The sequence below is a fragment of the Monodon monoceros genome, unplaced genomic scaffold (genome assembly GCF_005190385.1).
Source record: "Monodon monoceros isolate NGI ecotype Baffin Bay Population unplaced genomic scaffold, NGI_Narwhal_1 Super_Scaffold_8, whole genome shotgun sequence".
NCBI lineage: Eukaryota > Metazoa > Chordata > Mammalia > Artiodactyla > Monodontidae > Monodon > Monodon monoceros.
This window is the reverse complement of record NW_021703785.1, coordinates 71,984,780-72,012,377: the sequence shown is the minus strand read 5'-3', so window position 1 is coordinate 72,012,377 and position 27,598 is coordinate 71,984,780. Positions and strand designations below refer to the sequence as shown.

Genomic DNA, 27,598 nt, shown 5'->3' with positions numbered 1-27,598 from the left:
AATCATATCTTGTGCCACCCATGTTAAATTGTCCATTTTAAAGCCAGCTGGGTGATATCGTCAACTGAAAGTCATTTTCTTTCTTTCTTTTCTATTTTTTTTTTTTTGGTGCTTTAATAATATGTACTAGTACAGAGAATAAAGTTATCAATAACGTGGCAAAATGAAACTCTTCCTAGCATTTAAGTTTTTTTGTTAAACATTAACTTTGTATTAGGCTATCCTTAATTTTCCTTTTTTTCTTTTTTCTTCTATGTTAACAGAGAAGAAAAAAATGTTTCACAGAGAAAAATTCATGCAACCAAGCAAAATCTAAACCATCCGTATTCCCTTTTTTTGACCCCAAAATTCTTGGGTAAATTGAAAGTTTCTTCTAGGAAGAACAATTCACTGAGAGAGAAAACAGTTTAAAAATATACATATATGTACTATTCATTGTCTCTAAGAACAGTTTAGGGCTTTAGCTTCGTAAACTTCCATACTTATCAAAGGAATAAAGCCAACCACAAAACAAGAATCAACAGGATGCAGTAATCCATTCATAAAAGACAGTCAAATGTGCTTACACACATACAGGAAATCAACAAGGTAAGTTGTAAATAATAAGTCGTCAAATGTAGCACTAAACAAATTATAAGCAGAACAAAACCGTCGGTTTCGTTAATTTTGACCACGAAAGTGGGACCAGCCAGACATGAGCTTGGCAGTGTCCTTCGACCACCGTTTTGTTTCCACAGGGGCACTGCAGCATGCAGCTCCTGTGGAGGCCAGCGCAGCTGCTCACAGATACAACCGGACCGACCAAGGGAAACACACGACCAACCATCTTGCTCTAGGCTCTAAAGCTGAAGAGTAGTGCAATGAATAAACTGAGACTTTAAGGCTTCCTTAGAAATATTTTTCATGGCACTTCAACAATAAACACCACTAATAGGCAAATTTTGCAAATATTCATAGTTACACAATTGAAAGTACATGCCATGTCAATTATTAAGTAAGGGACCACTTTGTCAGTTTTGTTTTCTGGCAGTCAAATCATACTTATGGAAGGCTATTCCTAGTTGACTGTAATTAACATGTAATTCATAGACATGTCGGCTCACTAGTGTACAGTACAAACTGCAGTGCAGTAAACCGGCCAGTACCACCTGCTTCTTAAAGAGCCGAAGGCCATTCATTTCTTGCTAGAAAGGCAGCTGAACTGCCTTCTCTCACAAGAGCAGTTAGCATCCTGACTTCAACTACCAACCTACTGGTAAACCCTAAGATCATCACTAGGCAAATTCCTTGGGTCACGCACACAGACCATCCTCACCATAATCCACTTCTCGCACCGCAGGCAGCCAGAAAAGTCTCTCTGAGCCTAACACGTCATTCTGGCCACGCCATACTCCGAGCTGACCACAGCAGGCTCCGCTTTGGAAAACTCGTCCGCATACTCGCTGTAGCGGTTATCTGCGGGGCTGCTGCCCTCTACAGTTCGGAGAGCATCGTTCACAGGCAGCTCTAGAGTCTGCTCCTTGAGACACAAGGAGGTTCTGAGGGCAGGTGATTCAGGACGAACTGAATTTAACAATTCCTTGGTGAGAACTCCATCTGTCTGCTTATTTTTATGTTGCTTAATTTGCTAGAAACAAATCCAAATTTGAAAAAAAATTACAAATTGTACACACTACAGGTTCAATATATGTTAGATGAAAGTACACAAAAATCGAGCTTCTGCAAATGTTCTCTTTATGTACGATGCAAAATTAAATCTCAAAAAATTAAAATCTAGTGTAGGTGAGACATGGTTGAGAATCCCAACTGTGTACAACTTTTGCGATGGAAAACATATTTGACAGAAGATCACTAGGCCTTCATATCTGAAAAGCACATACATTTCCTAGAAACTATAAAAAGTAAACATTTTATAATGAGAGAAATATATATGTGAGACAGTCACCCTGAAATCACAGCTATATAATGTAACAAACACACACTCATTTAGTTGAAGGTGTGACGGCCTGAAGAGCTTTCTTATGTGGTTTTCCTACAATGGTTTGGTAGGTGAGCACGACAGGCTATAGAATACAACAGAATTTTTTTGATTTTAAGAGATTTTAAAAGGATTCTTTGGCAGAGTTCCACACTCTCTAGATCCTTGGACTGATCTCCAGACAACCTTCTTGTACCATCTATATCTTGGGCTTGCCTCTCCTACAGGTCACTCAGGCAGTCATGACCTCCTTATCTGAGAGGTGACCAGCAACACTCCTGTCTGAGAGGCAGACAGGATAGTCTCACTGAGTTATAACAATTGGCCAGGATTTCTTAAAACATGGACTTACTGATCCTTTTTGTTACATATAATGGTAAAGAAACGTCTTAGGGTGGAGAAGGATTTCTTAAACAAGATATACAAAAAGGCATAAAACATAAAGACTGAGCAATTTGACTATATTAAAATTCACAGTAACTATATGAAACATACCATAAAGAAAATGGAAAAGATAAGAAAAGACTGGACAAAGCCATTGGTGATACCTTTAACTAAATAAGAATTAGTGTGTGGTATATAAAGAATTCTTATAAATCAGTAAGAAAAAGGCAAATACGCCAACAAAAAAATGGTTTGAATAGGCCATTCGCAGAAAGGGAAAAATTCAACTTCACTCGTCATGGAAATCCGAAACTGCAAATAACTGAAATGTCTAGCATAGCTGAACTGATGGACTGTGATACAGTCACACAAGAGAATACGATACAGTAGCTACTGATAAAACAGATGAATTAAAGCTACGTGTATCAACGTGGATAAATTTCAAAACAATGTAGAGCAAAGTGAAGCATGACAATGTGACAGCCTTTGTATAGCTTTAAAACGTGGTTTCTTAAGCGGAGTGAAGGGTACCTGGGCATTCATGTTATTTGTTGCCCTCTACATCTTATACATAACTACTTTCTTTTTTCAATATATAATAAAAATAATATTTCAAACCATATGCAACAATATTATAAATTGTTTGTGGATATAAACATATATAGAGGAAGTATAAAAATAGGCACAGGAATGACTAACACCAGATTCAGCGCAGCAAGTGTAGTGGGGAAGACTCAGTAGGGCTCACAGGGTCTGCAAATAGATCGATAATGTGTCTTCCCTTCAAACAGAAACATGAAAGGTCTGAATCAAATACCGTAAATCTTAAAACCTCACAAAGCCAGGTGGTGAATAGCCTGATACTATATCTCTATTTCTCTATATATTATACTTCAAATAGTTCAATATATTTTAAAATTCAGAGAAAGTGATTTAAACTAACCTGTTCAAAGCAGAGGAGACCTGATTTTGAAGCAACCATGAGTACTTACAAGATTTCTATTGATACGTATACTACATTTACACTGAGAGCACCAAGTAAGGAAACAAACTAATTTAATATTCCAAATATATTACATCAGATACTTCAGAATACTTACAGATTCTAAGTCTTTAACATCTTTCTGTAACTGCTTATTTTGCTCATTCATATTCATAATTATATTAAACACAGACTGCCTAGGATGCAATGTTCGATCAAACTGGTGGTACATGTTTCTCCAAAACCTTTATGACAAAAAAAGAAAAAAAAATACTTCAATAAATTGTGTTGGAGAAAAATTGAGTATAAATACTTCAATAATGCCAGCTTACTTGAAATTGAAAGATACTGTATTTGGCTCCAAAACTGCCAATTTCTGAGACGTGGAACTGTAGAGAGGATTGAAGTACTTCTCCTGGTCATCCAAAAGAAACGGCCACAGGGAGTAAGTCTTCTCCTTTAACCTAATGTGATGAGAAAAACACGAAGATCTTTCCCAGAGACGCTAACGCTCATTTTTATAAAGCAGGCAGTCATTTCCCATGTAGATTTAAGTTTTAGTTTTTACTTCTATTCACAGTCTAGCCTCACCTCTGAATTCTTCACACTTAACACTGTACATACTTTTCTGTATGTATGCTACACTTCAAAACAAATTTTAACTATTAACCCGAGAGTGTGAGGGGTACTCAGCTTCAGAAAAACAGACAATAAAATCTTTACAATAAGACTCAGTTCTATATCATACTGTCAAGATAGTTTAAGTTCAACTGTGATTTATGTTAGACCTCAGCTAAATAGGAAAGAAGAAAGCCTATTTCAATCAACTGTCTTACTTGAGTTCTTCTCTTTCCTTCTGACAATTTCCAATAAAGTTTCCAAATTGGCATGAATGAATATGTTCATGGATCTGAAGAAGAAACGCTTCATTGAATTCGAAGGCTTGTGGAAACTGTTCAGTCAAATGCCACACACATTCCAAGAACTGAGTAAACACCGGTGAAACTTCCTTTGGGTCACCATCCAAATGGCCACACCTAACCCCCCAGAAAGTACAAGCTTTTGAAAATGCCACTGAAAGAGGTCAACTGTTCGGGTATTGTTAAATTTAAATACATATCCCACCCCCCCCCGCCAAAAAAAATCGTAAAACATTGTTACATTGGCATTAAAAAAAAAAAAACTGTCATGTTTTTATTGAAACAATTTACACCTATGAGTTTTTCAACCACAATTTTAACAGGTCTGTTACATTCTAACTACTACAATGCAGACAAAACGGAAGGTAATAAACTGCTATGAAAATTAACAAAAGTATCAGACTTGAAAAAAATGACAGAAAAAGAATTAAATCGGGCTTCATACAAAAAAATACCACTCTCACCTCCCATCAGACATGGGAGTTCATGAAGAACAGGAACATTCAGGTACTCTAAATTAGTTCTACTACCTTTACCAAGTGCCTAAATGTATAACTGTGACTCACCTCTCCGAATATTTATGTCCAAAGGAGATCCAATCTTTTTCTATTAAAACCTTAACGAGAAAAAGTAAAATCCATTTTGTAACCACAATTCTTTTTTTGTTTAGAATGGATTAAATCCTATTATCTTAAAAACAGCATTTACACTTTTCACTTATGGTGGCAAACAAAATGAAATTTTTTAAATTACAGGCAAAAGACAGCAAGAACCTGAGTTAGAGGCTGGCTTAACAAGGAGTGAAAATGATACATAAAAAGAAATACAGTAGGTCTTGTGACTTAAATTTACTTCAGTTGCATTTATTACATTTTAAGTGAAAAGTGCATGTTATAAAACACTATTGCATTTACATTTTTTGTATGTACGATGATATATGCACAGAAAAAAGGTTAGGAAAATGAAAATCAGAAGGTTACCAGTGGTTACTGGGTGGCAAACTGGGGTGGATGTTTAAACCTTTTGGCTTACTTGTACGTTACTTCTGTAATACTTTAAAAAAAAAAAAAGGATGGTAAAGAAACCAATGAAAAGTTTATATCCAAATTCAAATGTTGATATGCGACCTCCTGAGTGCACTCTTTTCTGTTACAACTCTACTGAAATAATAGGTTTCTAATTATTTTCGGTCTAATCTAAACAACATTATCTTCTTAGTATTTACTATACTTTCTAATTTCATTATATAATCACCAAGTACATTCTTTTCAATGTCAAAATTGCCACTTTTAGCTCCTCTGACTTTGTCTTAAAAGGCCGTGGCACGTGTGGGTAAAGAAGATTCTGGAGTCACAGTGCACGGGCTCAAATCCCAGCTTCCCCACTTCCACACCCGGCAACCTCGGGCACGTGGTCTGGGCTGTAGCCTCGGTTTCTACCGTGGGACCTTTGCCATCCTGCCACACACCCACGTCTGGAAACTCAACACCGTCCTCACTCAACTCACTCCGTCGCTTCTCTCAGCACAGTCCATCCTGGCAACCGAGCGCAGAGCCTGGAAGCAATCCGAGAAGAGGCGTCTTCTCCCCCACCCACACCCAGTCCGCGAACAACGCTTACTCCGCTGTCTCGCCCTCCCTGGAGGGGCCCGTCGCCCACTCCTCCATCCGCGGGGCACTGCCTTAGTTCTGGCCCTCTTTTCTCTCCTAAGTCATCCTGTCGGCTTCTATGCGGGTCTCCTAGCCTCCATTCCCACCGCTCTGCATTCCAGACACCATCTTTTTAAAAAGATGAGCTCTGAGCATGTTCCCGTTTCCCGCGTTTAAAGCCTGTTGCTGGGTTTCCCCGGTGGCGCAGTGGTTGAGAGTCCGCCTGCCGATGCAGGGGACATGGGTTCGTGCCCCGGTCCGGAAAGATCCCACATGCCGCGGAGCGGCTGGGCCCATGAGCCATGGCCGCTGAGCCTGCGCGTCCGGAGCCTGTGCTTCTCAACGAGAGAGGCCACAGCAGTGAGAGGCCCGCGTACCGAAAAAAAAAAAAAAAAAAAAGCCCGTTGCTGGCTCTCACCCCCCAGCAGGGGGACGTCCAGTTGCCTGCCAGACTTCTCCTCCTCGGGCCCTAGCTCACCCCGTTCTTCTATGCCAGCCTCACCCCTCACACAGCCTGCACCCTGCCCATCACCCGCCGGCTGCAGTCACCTGCAGGAGCCACGCTTTAGTCCTCACCGTTCCTCTAGCCTGCGAGGCTCCCACACGGCTGCCGGTCACTTACTGCACGCTTTCATCTGGACGCCCGGCAGACAGTGAAAGCCAAACAGGGCCAAGGAAACACCCCTATCTCACACGCCCAAGGCAAGCGGAACCTTACTTTATTAGAAGCCCTTGCATTTGACCTGTCCCAGATGCAACATGCTGGCACCACGAAAACAATGGTTCTGAAAGGGGTCTGGCTGTGTTAAACCTTCCCCTGCTTTAAGACAGCACTGTGCTTCATAATTCTAAACTAATAAAAACTGCCTACCAGCTCTTCATTTATTTTACCTGCCCTGAGTTAAGACAAATTGTGAAAACAGGAGTTAATCTGACCATGCTCGTGCATTAAAAAGCACACAAAACCCAGGAGCCAGGGCTTCGGCACCACAAAGCAGGGAATCTGCTCAACTAGAAATCGCACCTTCAGGTTTAAAACATGCTCCCTAAAGTGTAGTTACAACTAACAAGTGAAGGTGCATTAAATAGAAAGTTTCCTCTAGAATATAATTTATAAGTACTCTTATCTATGTCTTGTCTTACTACAATATTTACATTTGTTAGATAAAAATGAGGGAGAAATACTGAATATTTCTATTGCAACATTTTATGGGGGAAAAAAACCTTTTAATCTAAAACTTCTTGTCAAAGAGATGGCACAAGTGGAAATTAATCTAACTCAGAGTTTCTCAACCTCAGCAGTACTGACATTTTGGGCCAGGTAATCTTCTGTTGTAGGGACTGTGCTGTGAATTATAGGTTATTAGCAGCTGGCCTCCACCAGCTGGATCCCAGGTACACCCTTTCCTTTAGTTGTAACGATCAAGATGACTCCTGGAGGGGGACAAAATCACTCCTATTTGAGACCAGTGGTCTGGCCAAACAAGTCCTTACCATGAATCCTCTGATTGTCCTGTAGTAGGGATCCAATAAGAGAGAGCCCAGGGAACAGACCTGGGAAGTCCTGTCCCAGCCATCAGAGCAATGTACCAACACACTCGCATTTTCAACCATTATTGCCTGAAAAGAAAGACCACACACTTCGATTCCAGCAAAATCCATTTTAGGTAAATCAGTAAGTGCTATTTACTCAAAAACCAAAGTAGCAGGTATTGCATTATAAAGAAGAACTAGGATTGCAATGATTATGTTGTCACAGCATAATCTCCAAGGAACTGGACAAAACACAAAGCGAACAAACAAAAAGCACAGACAAAAATGCCGTTTCAATGTGTTGGGGAATTTCTTTTGAAGTTCCTATATTAAGTGCTACATGATATTTTCAAGGTTCATATTAAAGTGAACCTCATTAAAGAGGTAAAACATAATAAAAGTTATCTGGCAGGAAAGGATACCAGCACCCAACAGAATAAATCCATTCCTTCCCAACCAGTGAAACCCCAGATCAAACATGAGTGAAGAAGGGTTACTTTGGCTAAGAAGATTGCAGCGTCCATAACGGCTTTGATATGGCGCAGCCATCCTGCATTCTCCAGACCCGAGTAGAAATCACTGACGGAAAGCCCTTTGGTACCGTTGACTGCAAGGGGAAAGACATTTCAGTTAGAAAGGAGCTTGAGTGCCCACTTCTATTCAAGAGACCCCTGGGGAGCGAGGTGGGGAAGAAGAGAAGAGGACAAAACAAACAGGCAAGACTCTTTATACATGAACACATGCTATTAAAAGCTCAATAATGGAGTTTTAGGTACATTTTTCTGTCATTCCTCGTGTTTAAAAAAAAAAAATTGCTCCAATACCCTTTTTAAAAAAATTTTCAACACAAATGTGTAACTAAAAATAGTCTGAGGGGCCTCCCTGGTGGCCAGTGGTTGAGAGTCCGCCTGCTGATGCAGGGGACATGGGTTCGTGCCCGGGTCTGGGAAGATCCCACATGCCGCGGAGCGGCTGGGCCCGTGAGTCATGGCTGCTGAGCCTGTGCATTCGGAGCCTGTGCTCCGCAACGGGAGAGGCCACAGCAGTGAGAGGCCCACATACCGCAAAAAAAAAAAAAAAAAAAAAAAGTCTGAGATTCCAGTTTTTTAAGTTCCACACCAAAACTGGAAAGATAGCTTAATATTTAAATGGAACACTGTCATAAATTAATCTTCACTGTACTGACTAATCAAGAATATCTAACAATAGCAATCTTTTGTAAAACCAGTAGAATTATACTGTCTAATAAATATAGTAGCCACTACTGAAATACAGCTATTAAACACTTGAAATGTGGGTAGTCCACAGTAAGTATAAGAGACACACTAGCCAATTTCTAGGACTTAAAGGAAAAGAAGCAAAATATATCATTACTAATTTTTTATACTGATTACATGTTAGCATGTTTTTAATATATTAGGTTAAGTATATTATTAAAATTAATTTCAACTGGTTTTTACTCTTCTGAACGTGACTACTAGAAAATTTTTAATTATATAATTTTAAATTTTATAATGTGACTAGCATTACACTTCTGTGGGACAAAGCTGCCTAGAAGGTAAGCAATAATCGTACCTTCCAATAATTTCTGAAGGCTGGACCGCATGACATGAATATTTTCAATTCCAACAAACTGAAATCTAATATTAGAATAGTTGTCTTCATTTTCATAACCTTTTCCAGCTGCTCTGTTGGCCATTGCATTCAGCTAAAATTTTAAATTTTAGAAATTTAGAGACAAATTGCTTTTATCTTTCAGTTTACCAAAATATCATGAAAACACTAAATAAACCACAATTTAGCTAGCAGAGTTTAAAGGAACGCATCAAAACTGAATATACTACCATTTTTTAATAAGTGAAAAGTGTCATATATATTATTCATAGTACAGAAGGATCCTATAAAGTAACAAAATGATTGCTATATAAGAATCAGATAAGAAGTTCCCCACATATAATTCATGAAACTAATTCACATATGTATTTAGTCAGTCTTCCATATGTTTGTAATATTTTAAGATTTAAAAAAAGAAAGAAACGTCTCCTGTCCAAACCCTGTATGATTCAGTGTTGAGCAGAGCTGGGGAGTTTTTACAGAATGAACTTAGAAGATTCACTTCAGAACAAGCCTGGAGCACTTAATCATTCAGAAAGCCACAGGGACCCTGAAAAATCACATCTGAAACATGCACTAGATTGGTCCAGGTCCTCCATATTCAGGGTTACTGGAAGACCACACCCTACACGACACAGCATATGATGAGCTAGCCTGATACATCTCCAAGAGCTGGGTCAAAAATAGCCCAGTTTCTAGGGAGAGAAGACTGCCTATAGGCCCACGGTCTTTGGCTATTAGATCAAATGCTATCAGAGGTTAAGATTTGGCATGTTTAATTCTTTCAGACTAGGATTTCATATGGTACGTCATGATAATTTGCTAAATAGTCTTACAAACTTGGATGAAACAGAACCTAAGTTGGAAGAAAAAGTTGCTTTTCATGCAGTGGATTGGGGCCCAGGTTGGTAAGAAGTATAGTTAAATTGTGTCTACTGACCCACTGGTCATTCAGCACCTGTGATGGCTAAGGCAAGAGTTAGGTGTTTAAATGCTTCCACATTATTACCACTTGAGTTTAACTAGTAAAACAAACCAATCAAAGAAAGATCTATTTTCTGTGTAGGAGTCAATTATATAAGTAAGAGATATGAGGGCCTGAGAAACAAATCACCCTCAGACCTCATGTTCAGAAAGTCTTACGTTACAATCATCTTTTTATATCTAGTATTACCTAAAAATAGTTCTAAGCAATTAACCCACCCAGATTATACAAGGAAGTAAACTAAAATTTTTCTTACAAGAGGTATCACCAACACCCTTGAATTCTAAGAAAGTCTTTTTTAAAACAAAAGAATATCAAATTATCAATTTTTAATACTTGTTAATTTATGCAAATTAATCTTATCTTCTGTTTTCTCCATTATCTTTTGTGAAATTGCATAATGATGAGAATTACTTCTAAAACAACTACCATTCCTTTCAACAAAGCTGCCTAAAATTGTGTTCTATATCGCTCACTCGCTTTTTCCCATCGCTTTCTCTTATTTTCTCATCATTCCAGATTTTTGAAGAAATTCTCACTATAATTCTGCCAATGTCCTTTTGTGTAGCCCACCAGCTCTGCATGCGATGCTATAATAAAAATTAAAAGCAATGTTAGCTATTACCATTGAGGATTTTAATTACTTTAGTTTCAGTATCTTACATGAATTGGTTGTTTAACTGTGTTTACAAAAAGAAAAAGGGATTCTAACATTTGTTCCAATGATAAAAATTTATCCTGACATTATAGATACCTAACAGAACAACTATTTACTGTTCACTATTTATAATTCCCTAGTTCAATATTTCCTAAGTTAGCTCACTATCTATTTTCCTTATTTTCCTGAATATTCCAAATTACAGTCCATTATTTTAACAGCGTTTTGCCAATTAAAAATTCCACCAAAAAAAGTAATAAGAATTTCTAATTTTCACAACACATACTTTTCAGTATTTCTTCACAATAACATAAGGCTTACATATCACCTAGAGGTCCCAATATAAAATTCAGGTTTCCTAAATTTGTATATATATCAGAAGACATAAGAAATCACCACCTGGGTTCTTGGGAAATTGGTACCCTAAGTTGGTATCCTTTAAAAGATTGATTTCCTTAGTATCATTAGCCTCGGTTAATTTACAACTAGGATTCAGATATGTTAAATATGGACGAAGTGATCAGTTCCCACTAACTGAATTAGCAGAGACAAGTGAACTGCCAGACCATACTAGACTTAAGACACATACTCTGGGCCTGGTGTCCATGACATACATGTAGCGGTTGGCTGGGTTGGCTTTGCTGATGGCCTGAAGCAAGTGTTCATCCTCCAGGCACCGGGCACTGAATCCTGACAGTGGCTGACTACATCGACAAATGGCAGCCTAGTTTTAAAAAGAGAGGAAATAGATTATCCAAAGATGTCTAAAACACACCTCAGAGACATGCTTAAAGGAAAAAAACCCACAGTTAAAATCAAATGTGCATGCAATCTATTTAAAAGTCAGGGAACTAAGATCCCACATGCCTCACAGCACAGCCAAAAAAACAAAAACAAAACGAAAACAGAAAGCAAAACAAAATCAAAAAACAACAAAAAATCCTATAGCAAAAATAAAGGAGCCGGGAGATGGACTGGAGATAAGGTTGAGGGAATCTTCTAGAATGAGATAAAGAGGAGAGAATTTAGAGGGTATTAACTTCCTAGCATAGAAAGTTTATGCTAGGAAGCCCACTTGTCCACATACACACACAAAAGTACAAAGAAAATTAACACAAGAGAGGAAGTTACCAAAGAAATAGAGGGGCAATTTCCCAAAACTGAGTCCTGAGTTTCCACATAGAATTTAAAACAACATGCCAAAGCCTGAAATCATTGTGAAATTTCAGGACACTGGGGGAAAAGAAAATTCTAAAACCTTCTCAAGGAAAAAAATCAGGCCACAAAAGACTGGGAGTCAGAACTGGCATCCATCCCTCAAGGTACCAGCTGTGAGGACAGGAAAATGATTCGCCCTCTCTGAACCACAGCTTCCCCATTTGAAAGGTACAGGGAATAATACCCAGAGACTACCTTATAAAGTTATATGAGGATCCCATGCGTATAAGGCACTAAATATGCAGTACCTCCTGGCCTTCTGTGGAGACCACAAAGGCAAATTGTACTGGGACGGGCAAGCCCGATTACAGAATCTCAGTGAAAAGACTCCTCCACCTATTCATACAGCAAAAATCCTTCTGATCTGAAGAGCTGACTATTAAAATGGGAGCCTGAAACACCCTTGGCTCTCTCTCCCTTTTCTCAATAGTTGGCTTTTCAGAACTATCTGGTTTCCCCCAAAACAAGCAGGATCAAAAGAGAAGCACAGGAAAGGAAGGAGAATCTATCTGTTCACAAATCCTGTTATCTTCAAGTCACTACTAGAAGGAAGGAAGGAAAGGATGAGAGGGAGGGGAGGAAGATGACAAGTATGAAAGTTTCTGTGTTTCAGACAATTTTGTTTTAAAATTTCAAAAATGTAATCAAGGGAAAAGCCAGCATTTCTCTATCGGCAACACTGTAACAATGACCTCTAAATGTAAAAATGAGTGTTCTTTTGGACACAATCTGAAGAGGGGTTACACTCCATTTGTAAAATCAAAAGACAGCTTCCTACCTCCTTATTTTGATGATAGTAGGAAAGAACTGGGAACCTTCCCTTGCTCCGGAACTTGGAACTACCAACAATGATTGGTTTGCTTGCTATTCGGGGAACATAAAGTTCTCTGGGATATGTTTCACAAATCTGTAAAAAATCAAATAAAATATAACCATTCTACTCATAGTTCAAAAACCAAGAGGTTAAAAATCACCTTTAAAAACCACTAAAACTTATTAAATGCAAGAACAGTACTTGGCAGTACATAGACAAGTCACTGCTATGACGGTCTCTGACCCTCCCCTCCAGTATGTTTTCTGAGCCCCTCCAACAGGTGACAACGTTTTCTGAGCCCCTTACCTTGTAGTCGCGGTTGGCGTCGGACAGCTGCCAGTTGGAATTCGGCACGCCCATCCTCTTATACTCTTCAGCGAGGTCGACGAGCTGCCAACCTCGCAGCCTTTCTGAATCGTTTTGTTTGGGATTATAAGAGAATGCATAGAGATCTTCATATTTTGCTGTGGTATACAAAACACATGAATGTCAAAATGCAATTTATAGGACTTAACACACTACAAATGAAAGAAAATTTTCAGTTTTAGCCCTCCATTTAAAAAAAAATCTTCAAAGAGACAGCTAACACCTGAACGCACTTGAACCTAATATTTTCTCAGTTCTTTGACGCAGATGACTATACCTAAAGGCACACATACTGATCTGAGATTCAAGTTACACCATCGGCAAAAGCTAGCAAACAGTACAGACTCATACATTAAATACTCTACTGCAATATTTCCTTTTCTTAAAAGTAAAAATTTAAAGATACAAGTAGACCCTTCCCACCCACCACTTTTCCCAAATGAGATGTGAAGTGGAAGCCCAGCGCTTTAATGGAAAGCTAGAGGTGGCACACAGAACCTGAGATCGCATACACCCCAACAGGACAGCGTGGGCCAAAATCGTCAAAGGCTGCTCAGAGCTCCAGAGAGCACCCGCTTCTGAACAAGGCCAAGCTCCAAAGTCACAGAACCATCCCCGCTGTAAGGGCTGCCCTGGGGACAGTGGGACCAACAGCACAGGCTTCCAGGGTTAGGAGAGCAGAGTGTGCGTGGACCTGCTCCCAGACCACTGTGACCCAGGTGTTCAGCACAAAGGAACATTCAGGAACCGGTGCGCTTTGCCTCCAGAGAGAGCTGTGGAGTCCAGCACGTCGGCGTAGGGGCGTAAGATCTCAGGGGCGTAAGCAGTGATGCAACTCCTCTCTAGGGCCATGTCGCCCTCACTGCCACCTCTGCTATAGCAGGGGTCACCCTCTCTTCCCTCTGCTCACCCCCTCAGGCTCCACTCCCTCAGATTAAATGTACTAGTCCCACTGCTACCAGAGGAGCCTGACCGTCCTTAACTTCTCGTTCAGGAATCAATTTCCAAGTCATTGCTCTCAGTTGTGGGATACCATTTAAAAAAAAAAAAAAAAAAGCTGTGCCACTGGTTTTATCAACTTTAAAGACATCCACGTAAATCTATGGTTTTTCAAGTCTGTACTACTATAAATGTTTCGCTCTTTCCTTCTTATTATCCCTTCTTTCCTCCTTATTACCCCTTCTTCTTACAATTCAGATCAGAAGTTTCTCATTATTTCTAGGCCAAACTTTTTGGAACAGAGTGCACAAGACCTTGACTTAAGAGTACTTAAAGTACAAAATAACAATAATGAGATATTTTAAAAGTATCTTAGATAATCCACCTCATTTGATCAAGTAAGCTTTGGCCCTGAAGAACAGTACCTTGTTTTGACAGCTGTAGCAAAGAGTTGTAAATATCGTGGCAGTCTCTTTCTCTGGGAACAATGAAATGCACAGTCCGGAAGTTCTTGCACTGGATCACGAGAGGGCATCCAGAAGTCGTGAGAGCTAGTTTCTCCACCAAGGCAATATGGTGGTGCAGTATCTACAGCATGAGAAAACACTTGACCGTCATTATAAACAAGCACTAAGTATCTTACTCACTTCCCAGAGTGCGTAAATGTTAGAAACGCCCTCTTCAAATAAAGTCTCAGAGGTTATACGCTACACACTCAAACTTAAACTTTTAAATGACCAAATGCCCAAGCTGGAAACACACCCTGATACTTCCCCATCGCTGCACATGTTCCACACACCATCAGACCCCAAGAACGGCATCTCCTAAATACCTCTGCACCATCTCCTTCTCTCCATCTCCACTGTCACGGCCCTAGTTGCAATGTCCCCACTGTTTCCCACCTGAATTACTGTAAAGAGCCTCCCGAATGCTCTCTCCACACCTACTCTTGACCCTCTCTAAGCCATTTTCTACAAGGCAGAGGAGTGACCATTAAAAAACAATTAAATAGTTATCATATGATCCAGCAATCCCACTCTTAGGCATATGCCCAGAAAAGATGAAACCACTAATTCAAAAAGGTAACACACACCCCAATGTTCACCGCAGCGCTATTTACAATAGCCAGGTCATGGAAGCAACCTAAATGCCCATCGACAGATGAGTGGACAAAGAAGATGTGGTACATATATACAGTGGAATATTACCCAGCCATAAAAAGAATGAAGTAATGCCATTTGCAGCAACATGGACGGACCTAGAGATTATCATACTAAGTGAAGTAAGTCACAAAGAGAAAGACAAATATATCACATATCACTTATATGTAGAATCTAAAATATGATACAAATCAACATTTCTACAAAACAGAAACAGACTCACAGACATAGAGAACAGACCTGTGGTTGCCAAGGGGGAGGGGGAAGGGGGGGGAAGGAGTGGGAGTTTGGGGTTAGCAGATGCAAACTATTATATACAGGATGGATAAACAACAAGGTCCTACTGCATGGCACAGTGAACTATATTCAATATCCTTTGATAAACCATAATGGAAAAGAATATGAAAAAGAATATATATGTGTGTAACTGAGTCACTGTGCTGTACAGCAGAAATTAATACAACATTGTAAATCAATAATACTCGAGGCTAGGGAAGTGGGAAATAACATGACTAGATGGCTCTTTTTTAATTGCTTTTCTAAAATTTTATTTATAAAAATAAAATAAAAAGCAATTAAAAAAAGCCACCTAGGGGTGGGATAGGGAGGATGGGAGGGAGACGCAAGAGGGGGGAGATATGGGGATATATGTATACATATAGCTGATTCACTTTGTTATACAGCAGAAACTAACACACCACTGTAAAGCGATTATACTCCAATAAAGACGTTCAAAAAAATAAAATAAAAGTAAATAAATAAACAATAAAAAAGCCACCTAGTCATGTTATTTCCTGCCTCCCTAGCCTCATTTCAGGTCCCTTGCCACATCCCTAAGTTCTGGTGACAACAGCCTTCTTTTGGCTCTTCCAATGCACCAAGCTCCTTTACACAGCACTGCGGTAATCCTACCTCTTCACCCAGGAACTTCTAGTGTTATTTCTGGCCTTTGCTTAAAATTCATCACCAAGAAAGAATGCCACTCCACAATGACATCACTGTCTTATTAAAATAGGAGGGTAGGTGTGAACACGTGACTTTGAAAATTTTTTGGTTGAGACAGATAGCCAACGATTACAATTTTTTGTGCATATTCAAAATAAAACATGAGCTAGACCATGTCCAATAATATAATTACAGTAAACAGCACAGCAGAGGTCTTCCTTACCCAGGTTTCTTTCTGATGAGAGTCTATAAACAGCAGATGTGTGGCCGTGAGATACAGGGTTCCTGTTAACGACTTGTTGCTCGTACTGAATCGGTCGAGCAATTTCACTTGCTCAACCTGAAAAAGAGAAAGGTGTTATTTCTCATTTCAAAAGTCATATAAATTCTTTTCCTGTTATCCCAGCATTTAAATGTACATTTTCAAAATGTTTTCTCCTTCTGTTCAAAAACATAAGTTTATTTAAGATTGAAAGTTAAATTGCACATATCTTGGGGAACATATAAACCACCAACAATATAAGTATTACTAATATTTACAGTGACAAATATAACCAATAGAGAAGAACTCTGTAAAAAAGGTAACATAAATATGGAAGGGAATGGGCTTCCCTGGTGGCGCAGTGGTTAAGAATCCGCCTGCCAATGCAGGGGACACAGGTTCAAGCTCTGGTCTGGGAAGATCCCACATGCCGCGGAGCAACTAAGCTCGTGCGCTACAACTACTGAGCCTGTGCTCTAGAGCCCTCAAGCCACAACTACTGAGCCCGCACGCGTAGAGCCCGTGCTCTGCAACAAGAGAAGCCACCGTAATGAGAAGCCCGAGCACCACAACGAAGAGTAGCCCCCCCTCACCACAACTAGAGAAAGCCCGCGTGCAGCAACGAAGGCCCAACACAGCCAAAAATAAAATAAATAAATGAATTTATGAAAAAAAGGAATATGGAAGGGAACAGCAAGGATATGGTATAAATAAGCATAAACGTTTTTTGTATCCAAGAATCAGTATCTTTTACTTAAAGCTGGCAAGTCAAGAAGTAAATAAGGTTATTATCTAGAGTTAGGAAACTAAAATACCAGAAAAAAATCAATCAGGAAACAGTTAATAGGTTGCAACCTACAACTTACTCTGCTCACCTCTGCACCCAGGATACTGTTCTGTGTCCAGCTCTGTGCTTTTACTCACCCAGTCCTCCCTGCCAACAGTCTCTCCTGCTCAGCTAAGTGAGAGGCATTCTTCAGGGCCCACTGATGTCCTGTCTCTTAACAGGAAGGCTTCTCAGTTAATTAATTAATTACTAATGTCAGCTTTGTATTTCTTCCTGGCTCTGGACTCCCTTGCATAGATTATGTTGCATGTTGCTCCCTCGCCCTCTACAGCTGAGGCAGTGAAGTACATAGTACATCTTTATTGATAGTACATAGACAGACAGACACACACACACGGGTGCCACTGGAGAGAGGGGTTAGAGCTGGCCAAGAATGTGCAGGAGGCCACTGTTTTGAAACGACAGTATTTATTACGATTCATTCTTATGGGGGGGGGAGTAAAATAACCATTACCAACTTAAAAACATTAATCCACAGCTATAGCAGCAGGTTGTAGACAGTTCTTTAAATTGTGTGTTTTCAAAACCACATAGCTAACCATTATCTCATTAATTCTATGCCTTTACCTCATATATATTTTCTTTTCTCTTACTAAAACTGAAGAAAAAAATGCCCCCATTATGAAATTATGATTTCCAAAATAATCAATAACTATCATTTAAAAGGCTAATCAGGGACTGCCCTGGTGGCACAGTGGTTAAAGAATCCACTTGCCAAGGCAGGGGACACGGGTTTGATCCCTGGTCCGGGAAGATCCCACATGCTGCAGAGCAACTGAGCCCGTGCACCACAACTACTGAGCTTGCGCTCTAGAGCCCGCGAGCCACAACTACTGAGCCCGTGTGCCACAACTACTGAAGCCTGCGCACCTAGAGCCCGTGCTCCGCAACAAGAGAAGCCACCGCAATGAGAAGCCAGCGCACCGCAATGCAGAGTAGCCCCCGCTCACCGCAACTAGAGAAAGCCTACACGCAGCAATGAAGGCCCAATGCAGCTAAAAATAAATAATAAATAAATTTAAAAGAAAGAAAAATAAAAAAATAAAAGGCTAATCAGCTCCTCCTCCAAGATATTCAATGCCATAGTTTTTTTTTACTTATAACAGTACCCATTCAAATAAGTTAAAATTTAAATGTAAAATTAAAATATCTGGTTTTGATACAAAACTTTATCTGCATGGGTACGGCAATGAATTGAGTTTTAACACCTTCCTCTGGAAACTTAGAGACATGATCTAACTTAATGTATTCTAGCTCCAGTCCAATAGCTGATTTGAGAGACAAAAACTGTCAGATCGTCACACACTGTCCTTTAAGACAACAGGAAAACGTCCTTCTTATAAACCTGAATGAAGACTGGAAATCAACATCTATTTCATTGCTCAGGACCATTTCTTCCTTAAATAAAAATCTAACTTTATTATACCGCATACTTCTCATCAAAACTTAAAACACTGTTAAAACAATGGGATCAACTACTGTTGACTCGTTAACTGTATGAGGTTCGGCTGCAGGGAAAGTCCAGCCAACCAACAGCGACCCCAGAAATATATATCTCACCTGTCTTATTTCCTGCAGCAATTAAAACAAAGTGTTAATGGCTCTAGAGAAAAGAAAACTGATGAATATATATGGAAATAAATGTTATAAGGTATCAACTCTACTCAAGCAAACAATCTGTGCCAACATCACTCTGCAGCACTTCGGATACCCCCAGAGAAGAGACAAAAGTGTACTGACAAGTAGTTTACAAAGGCGGGCCGGCGGGGGGTGGCGGGCTGATTTTATTACCATTGAATTCAACAGTAAGTTTGTTTTTTACAAAAAAGTCCACATGAAGGGTTTAAATCTGTGGATTTTAGAAAGATCGTAAATATTTCTTGTTGTCCTCCAATCACAAGGCTTAAATAATAATTTCTCTACAAGGCACAAAACCGTGTACACACGATTCTCTACAAGCAAGACAATCACACCCTCTTCATCTGGATCTTGACCCTCTCTTGCCCACCCCCTACTTGCTACTACTACTCTTCAGGGCGCCATTCTCTATAGGCAATCTCAACCACTGTCACTGTCGTAGTCTGTATGTTAACGACTCCCAAAACCGAATGTCCAGCTCTGATCTCTCCTGAGTTCAGACTGTCTGCTGCACACAACAACAAGAGTTCCTGACGTAGTACTGAGGTCTTAGCATATGCTCAGCACTACAATAAGTGTTTAAATGAACAGACGTGACTTTTTTTAATGTCACAACCCCCGTGCGGTAAGTACTATTACTATCCCCATGGAAACTGAGAGGTAGGTTAGGGAAATGTGCTATAGCGTCAGCTGGTGAGTGGAACAGCCCAGTCTTAACCCTACATCATAGGTCTGATTCCCGCCGCTCTATTCTGCTCTACTTGGACATCTCAAGGGGCATGTTAAGCATACTGAGAACGAAATGGATTTCCCCTGACCTCTCACAAATATGTTCCTACTGCTGTATTTCTGGCCTGAGTTAATGGTACTCCATCCTCATCCAGTCACCCACGCTAGAAACCTCAGATCCATCCTATGACTTCCTGACCCCTAACATTCAGTGAATCACAACGTCTACCAATTTTATGGCCTGAATATATATATATATATACATACACACACACACACACACACACACACACACACACACACACATATATATTTTTTGGCTGTGCCGTGCAGCATGAGGAATCTTAGTTCTTAGTTCCCCAACCAGGGATCGAGCCTGCACCCTGAGTGGAAGCGAGGAGTCCTAACCACTGGACCACCAGGGACGTCCCACGGCCTAAATATGTTTAAATTCTGCCCCATCCAACATTTTTCAAGTGTTCCCACATTATAATGGAAGTGTCTGTTCAAGGGTCCATCTCTCCCACCAAGGCTGTAACATGTCCCAGTCCCAGGACTGTCTCTTATTTGTGTCTGAATACCTAATGGCTAGCATAGCACCGGACACAGAAAATGTTTGTGGAACTAGGGTGAACTGCCACAGAGAAATTCCCCACGGGGAGAAACAGAAGGTGCCCGAAATTTACCAGTGGTCTCTCTTGCTGAAGTCATCAAGGCATTTATTAAATAGAGTTCTTTATAACATTATACTGTTCCTCACTTCTCTCTGCCACCTTTTCCCTACAAAGTAGGTGAACGGTAGACACCCATTCAGTAACTTATGAACAAATCTAAAGCAAGTATACAAATGACTAACAGAGTGTACAGTTACAGTTCAGTTCCTTTTTTTAAAATAAAAGTGTGGACTCTCAGCCCCCTACCCCACTCCTTATTTCTTCCTCTAGGGCTGTACAATATTCCATGCTTCTTTCTGGCTGGGTGTCTGTCGAGATTGGAAATTCAGGTTGATAATACTCTTCCTAACGCTTTAAGCCTATTTCTTGATTCCTCCTAATTTCTACATCCAAAATTTTCTGAAATTCCCTTGGTTAGAGCTTTAATTTGGGTTAAACATACAAGTTTCAAAGCCTAGCTGTTCATCTGAATCATCTCCGAAACTTTACAAAAGTACAAATCCCACCTCCCACCTCCCACCACAGAATCGTCTCAGGACACGGAGACCAAGAATCTGTATTTTTAAGAAACTCACCAGATTGTTCTTGTGCCCCTGATACTCCTTCTAACGTCAACTCCAAATGAATCCCTCTTGCTCTTCACTCACATCAGGCTCTGTTCCTTCTCTATCTTTGCACTCTCTCCCCAAACATTTAAGGCTCCGGCTTGCCTCATCCTCCCACTTGTTAAAAGAGCTTCTTACAACTTCAGCCATTTAAAATATACCACTGCGTTCCGTGTGCATGCACACACCCCACACACATCTTTGAAGAGCCTGGGAAGAAGGTGCACATAAATATACAGAAAGAGAGTTTGCTAATTCGCCCAAAAATACACTGGCTATCAGCTGGAGGTCAATCTCTCTGGGTTTCATTTTCTTTATCTGTAGAATAAGGACAATAATCTCAACCTCAAGGGCTGCAGAAAGGCTGGATAACAAATGTCAGGTACTTTACCCCAAGTCTGCTTGACAGATAGTAAGCAATAAAGTGCTCAAATAGATGTTTAACAAATTACTATTGTTAGTAAGCTGATAAGCTAAGTCGAGCCCTGACAGTCCTCTGTATTAAACTACTGCCCAGTGAAGGGCAAACAGAGAAAGGAAGGAAGAGGGACATGGACTTCAAAAGCAAACGCACTATTCTAATGTGCTCTATGCGCAGAAAAATCTGTGCTTTCCTAATGTAAGTGTCAAAAGCAAAGATCAACAAAATTTTCTTGACCAATCCAGAGAAAACACAGAATTCTCAATACAGGAGGAAAAATGTAAAAGGGGAGACATAATATTTTACCTGATGAAAAAGAAACACCTGTAAAGGTAGAGAAACTGCGGCAGGTAAAAGGACACGAGTGGAGGGTTGTAGGCACGGCAGTCTGTGCTCAGATGGGGGTTTTAAGAAGATCTTTCCAATGGCAACATGGAGAGAACGCTGCGCTGGGAAGAGTCTGCTAATGCAGCGGCCAGGCGAGAGGCTGCTGAAATAACCTAGGGGTGCCTGGGAGAGATGTGACACGGGCCTGGAGGATAAAGAGGAAGCCCCCCTGGGGGCAATAACTAACGGATGTGAGAAGTAAAGGAGGAGAAACAGGGGCTTCCTGAGATGTTAGCTTGTCACTGGCGGCCATTCGCTAGGACAGAGGATCAAAGGGAATGTAAGTGTGAGGGAAAGAGAGTCTATCTCAACTATAATAATCTGAGGATTATTCGTAACCTTAGTAAATGGAGGATTATACTCAAATCAAGGCCATATAACAGAAAATCATTACATTTCTCCTTCCATATGGCAACCTCTATACGCATGTGACAGATAATAAATCTGAAATTATTCAAAAACATTTATTTACTACTTAAAGGTCTGGAGAATATAAAAGATGTTCTGAGAAAACACAGATTATTCTGTTCTTGGCTGAAAATCCTAAGATAAATATTAAAAACACAGAAATCGGATCTTTTTCTTTGCTAAAACCATCAGCATACAAATTTCCAACCACAGACTTAGCCAGTTTCTCAACACCAACTGCTGCTTATTTCCCCCCTTCACCGAGGAACTGAAAGTACCTTACAGATGTCGCTACAGATTCTTCCCAGTGTTTTCCTGGAAGTGTTCTCAGTCAGACATTTAGGCAGCACGTGTCTCTCTCCGCCCCCCCCCCCCCCCCCCCCCGTCATCACTAGCCCTGAGGAAATGCCAGCACATCACTTTATGGGCCATTTAGGGGAACTGTGGCCAACTCTGGGCCTGCAATAAAAGGTGGCCTAATGGTGTCTACGGCAAGTTCACATTTCAGCTGACTACAAAGCTGGACATGAAAAGCACAGGGAGTCACACATACACGGAATCACATTCTGAAAATGCAAGACACCCATCTGCCCCTAAGAGGGATAAGCGGGCCTCTGGGACAGAAGGGACCAATGGCCTCCCCCAAAGTTCTGTGACCACCAGCTGTATGTACCCCCTCTACAGCTACAGGCCGAGGCCAGTGAAGCAGGAAACGCCCTGTCAAGGCCTCTCTGGCTCCGCCTGGTCCCTCCTGACAGCCAGGCCTCCACCTGGGACTCCTGTAATCATTATTCCACACTCAGAGCACTGACACCGTGCCAGGAATTAGCTATCAGAAAGAAAGAGCACCAGGAGGGATAGACTAGGAGTTCGGGATTAACATGTACACACTACTATATATAAAACAGATAGGCAACAAGGACCTACTGCACAGCACAGGACACTGCACTCAACATTTTATCATAATCTCTAAGGGGGAGGACCTGAAAAAGAATATATATATATATCATATACACATACGTGTAACTGAATCACTGTGCTATACACCTGAAACTAAACGACGCTGTAAATCAGCCATACTCCAATTTAAATAAATAAATGAAAATAATAAAATTTTAAAAAAAGAAAGGGCGTCACGTTGCCTTTGTGAAGTGGAAGGTGAGCATCAAAAGGGCAGAGGCTTTTGACCTTTTTTCTGGCCACGTATTCCCCAGCACCGACGACACAGTCTGGCTGCATAACTCACCAAATGGAACAGACCAGAAACCCAGGGGCACTTTCCAGCCCCGGCCTACTCTGCTCTCCTGCAGCACTGGACGGGCTGCACTCAGGGGTCACCAGCTCTGGAAGGGCGTCCCTAACCACCTCTTTCCAGCTGTCCTCTCCCAGGCCCGGCCCAGCACGCTCCACAGGATTTTACCACCATCCACCGTGGTATATATCTGACTCATTACTTTGTTGATTGTTCTGTCTTCCCCAGCTAGAAAATGAGTTTTCAAAGGGCAGGGATTTTTGTGGTTGATTCAGCACCATTTCCTCAGTACCCAGAACAGTGCCTGGCCCTGGGAAAAGGAAGGAGCAAGAGGCGGGAGCAGGGGGGCAGGGGGAAGCAAAGAAGGAAACGAGAACCGGCAGGGCTGTGCCCGCCCACCTGGGACTCTCCTCTCCCCTCTGTCCCTAACACTCCTTCCCTGGCCCCTTGATGAGTATCCCCAGCGCTCGGCCTTCACGGTCTTCTCCAGTCTCTGCATGCTCTCCCGGCATAAACGCACCCTCAACGGAAGATCTCAGTGATCCCCTAAACGCCCACCACTCCCGAGCCTACATCTCCGGGGTACACCTTCTCCCTGACCCCAGACCCTCGTGAGCAGCCACCTGCTAGACACAGGGCTCGTCCATCCCTCCCTTCCCTGCCTGCTCACACCGACCCACCTCCCTCCTCTAATCTCCTGACCTGACGCAGGGGAGTGTGACAGCTAAGAGAACAGCACAGACCTGGATTCAAGTTCCCAGCTCCACCTCTTCCTCGGTGGAGCCAGCTGTTTGAGCCGGGACAGGCTAGTTCATTTGATCTCTGCAAAGAGTCACTTTTCCCAGCTGTATAAGGGGATAATACCAGTGGCAGTCAACGTAGCACTCTGCGTGGGGAGCACTCAGGTGCTCCTGAAAACGTGCTGGCTCTTATTTCAAAGACAAAATATCACCGGTCTCCTTGTTCTTGATCCATTCTTAGTTTTGCACACTCTCGCTCTCCATGACACGTAACATATATTTGTACACACAAACATATGACCGATCTCACACTCCAACGACAAAAAGGGGGAGCAAGCCAGGAACAAACTGAGCATTACTGTTGAAAAAACTCAATTTGAGTCCCAAAGGGGTCAGATTTTCATGGGACAGTCCATGCTTTAACCAGCTCTAGGAAGCAGTCTTTCATACGCGGATAGCTGAGGAAAACATCCTTCCATTCCATTCCGTAAAGTTCCACTCATATTAGAACAATACCATCGGCATCAACACATGATGTCAGCCAAAGCACCGGAGCCTGGCGGGGAAAGGAGGAAGACACACAGCTCCCATTGTTTCTTGGCAAGACTCTCTCCTATGGCAAAGTTTGAGCTCAAAGTGAGAGGCAGCAGCTACACTGCTGATACATATAGCCTGGAAATGCACTTTCAAAATTGCCAATTCAGACTTGACATCTTTATTGACGCTGTACAGTTGTAAACCAAATGTGACCAAAACACGATGATACATCTGTTCCTGAATTTTAGAACTATAAAGTCATTTAATTAGTAGTCAACTAAAATACTTTATCTGATATATCTCTGGTTAGTAAGCAATAATTTTTAAAAGTGACTAAAAAACAGTACAAAAAAACAACAGCATATAAATATGATTTACTTATGTCAAGAAGAGGTTTGGGGAAGGAAAAGCTCTTAGAATTATTATTAAGATTCCTGAATTAATATTAATACATTTGAACAAAACAAACTGAAAGCAGAGAGATGATGGAAAAGTCATTATGTAGACTATGGAGTTAGACAAACCTCTACCCCCCATGAGCTAAGTGGGCACTCAAGCCGATTTCCTCATCTGTAAATGGACATAATGTCCCAACTGGCAGCGTCAAGAAATTAGTGATAATTCTGTACAAATTAACATATTTGTGAACTGTAAACACTGTGAAATCATACTGTAGAGTTGGCTATACTGACATACGGTTGCTCAATAAATGGCAATCATTACTTTTCAAATACAGTGGTCTGAACAACACAGAACAAGTCACTAGTTACACAGCACTACTTACAGTCAACTCTTGATTGTGACTAAACTACACAGAGTTCAAAACAGCTAAATAAACTGAAAGAAATTCGTTTCTAGTTTTCAAATGCAATTACTTTTGCAGCAAATTAACTGTCCAGGTGAAGGCTATGCATAATAGAAACAAAAAGTTGGCTATGTTCAAATCAATCTTTTAAGAATAAGTTATAATTTAGGAAAATATTAGTCTACACAACAATTCTCAGAATGCATTGTGAGGGCCATGCCTGCCCTGCTCACTGCTGTGTGCCTGTACAGTGTCTGTAAAGTGCCTGACACATAACAGGTACCTAGTAAATATTTGTTTAATTGCAGTCTACATACAGCCACTTAAGAGAGCAGGAGTGGTCTAATGCTAGAAAAATAACCCAAAGTAATAAAGGAGCACAGTAGAAAATTAATCTTAATACGAAATTAGTCAGAAATCTTTTAGTCCTTAAAAAACATCATAAAAAGACCTTACTAAACCACCAGCATGGGCCCACTGTGAAAGGGTAAGACTAAATCAGAAAACTAAAGAGAAGTCCATCAACTGGTAGTTACAGAGGAACATCAGGCCAAATGAAAGTCACCAGAAAGAATCGTAAGGGAATAAGGGAGGGCTGCTATGACTATATTAATAAAAACAAAGATATATACTCATCATAAATTTCAGATGGAAAGACTTAAAATAAGCCAAGGGAGACTACAGATTTTCTAACATTCTGTTCCCTCTTACCAATCCCGAGGAATGGGATTTGTTCTGATTAAATTCAGCTCACTTTTACTGTTTTCCTATTACATGTTCTGCACTGTAGCAAGCACGATGAAAGGTGCAAAGATGGGGTTTAATTTGGCACAGAAGGAAGTCACGTGCATACAGCTCCTATCTGTGTGCAAAGATAGTACAAAGACATCTGGAACCTGGGAACCAGGACCAGACCCTGATCTGATGCCTACTCTAGTCCGCTGCACCTTCTAATAGTTCGGTTATTTACTTAATCACCCTTCTATCTTCAAACTTTAAGCGGCAGCAACTTGAATTCTAGAGTTACTTTACTTTTCTGCTCTTAAAGACACAAAGAGAAGCTTTTTAAATGGGGTTACTTTTTATTAGATATAGTACGTGCCATGTTAAAAGAAAAGTTTTAATATAAATCCATGTCCATCTTAAAAAAGTTTGTGAAACATCTGAATGACATAGATCTCACGTCTTCCCTGGAACAAATGAAGAAGACGGATGTCTGCTCTTTCCCTAAATGAGCTATAACTTGAGGATGGGCAGCAACTGACCGATGGTTTCCGCAAAACCCGGGGAGTCAAGGTTCACAGTGGTCCTCGTCCCGATTCTGTCAGGCTCCGCGCGGAGCTTAAAAACATGCTATTCAGTTCTGATCTCGACTTGTTTCCTGCCCTCTCAAAGCGGAAGCTGAACTTCAACGTTGTCGGTAAAGTAACTTGGCAATATTTTGAGGTCACTTCCATCCGTGTTCACAGTTGTACCAGAATCATAAGAATATGTTTGTTCTCAGAGTAAATGCACACAAAACTGAAAATCACACACAAAACTGAAGCACGGGATTTAATCAGCTCAGCTGGAGAGCATTTCCATCAGCCGTCCTCCGTAACTCGTCTGCCCAGCTGACTTGCCACTAAAGACACCCAAGTGTGAAACGGAGCCGGAAACCCCAAAACCCCAGGGAAGTGAGGTGGAGCCCAGCGCCGGTCCCAGCTCCCCCGACGCCTGCACCGAGCATCCGTGACCCGGGACCGCAGGACCCGAGCAGGGAAGGTGCACCGACGCCCAGGTGTGTTTCGGGCTACCAGGCCGCAGCAGCCCCGACTCCGCCCGGGAAGCCGCAGCGCTGGGGGTCGGCCGCCAGCCCCACGGAACGGACCCCAGACCCTCCGCACCCAACTCCGGACCAGAACCCCGCCTCACGTCCGCCCAGGCCGCCCCGCGTCCCCGGCCCGTCCGCCGGCCAGCCGCGTCCCGCCGCCCACGCCAGTCAAACCGCCCAGCGGCGAGCGGCCCTCCGCTCGCCCACCTTGGTCGTACGGATGTGCTCCATCCCGAAGACGCGTCCGCCGGCGGCCGCAGCACCTGCGCACCATAGAGCGGATATCCCGGGCCACGGCGCCCCTGACCCGGCAGGCACCACCTCCAGCCGGCCGC

At 41.5% G+C, this 27,598-nt stretch overlaps 1 protein-coding gene across 1 annotated transcript; it reads right to left on the bottom strand.

The window, feature by feature from the left end:
- Positions 1-14: 14 nt before the first annotated feature.
- MTMR6 (myotubularin related protein 6) lies at positions 15-27,598 on the bottom strand. Its single transcript, XM_029210236.1, has 14 exons — positions 27,471-27,598; positions 16,369-16,485; positions 14,466-14,628; positions 13,042-13,199; positions 12,700-12,828; positions 11,293-11,427; positions 9,022-9,154; positions 7,944-8,053; positions 7,408-7,533; positions 4,831-4,880; positions 4,181-4,381; positions 3,677-3,808; positions 3,463-3,589; positions 15-1,627 (listed from the first exon to the last, which is right to left on the bottom strand). Exons 1-14 carry the CDS (start codon positions 27,492-27,494, stop codon positions 1,364-1,366), a joined length of 1,869 nt encoding a protein of 622 aa, XP_029066069.1. The 5' UTR covers positions 27,495-27,598; the 3' UTR covers positions 15-1,363.

Coding starts and splice junctions, on each gene's coding strand:
- MTMR6 (XM_029210236.1), bottom strand. CDS start 27,494: ATGGAGCACATCCGTACGACCAAG. Junction 7,534..7,943: donor CTGCAATCTTCTTAGCCAAA/GTAACCCTTCTT, acceptor CTTTCTTTTCAG/GCAATAATGGTTGAAAATGC. Junction 1,628..3,462: donor ATGTTAAAGACTTAGAATCT/GTAAGTATTCTG, acceptor ATTTGTTTCTAG/CAAATTAAGCAACATAAAAA.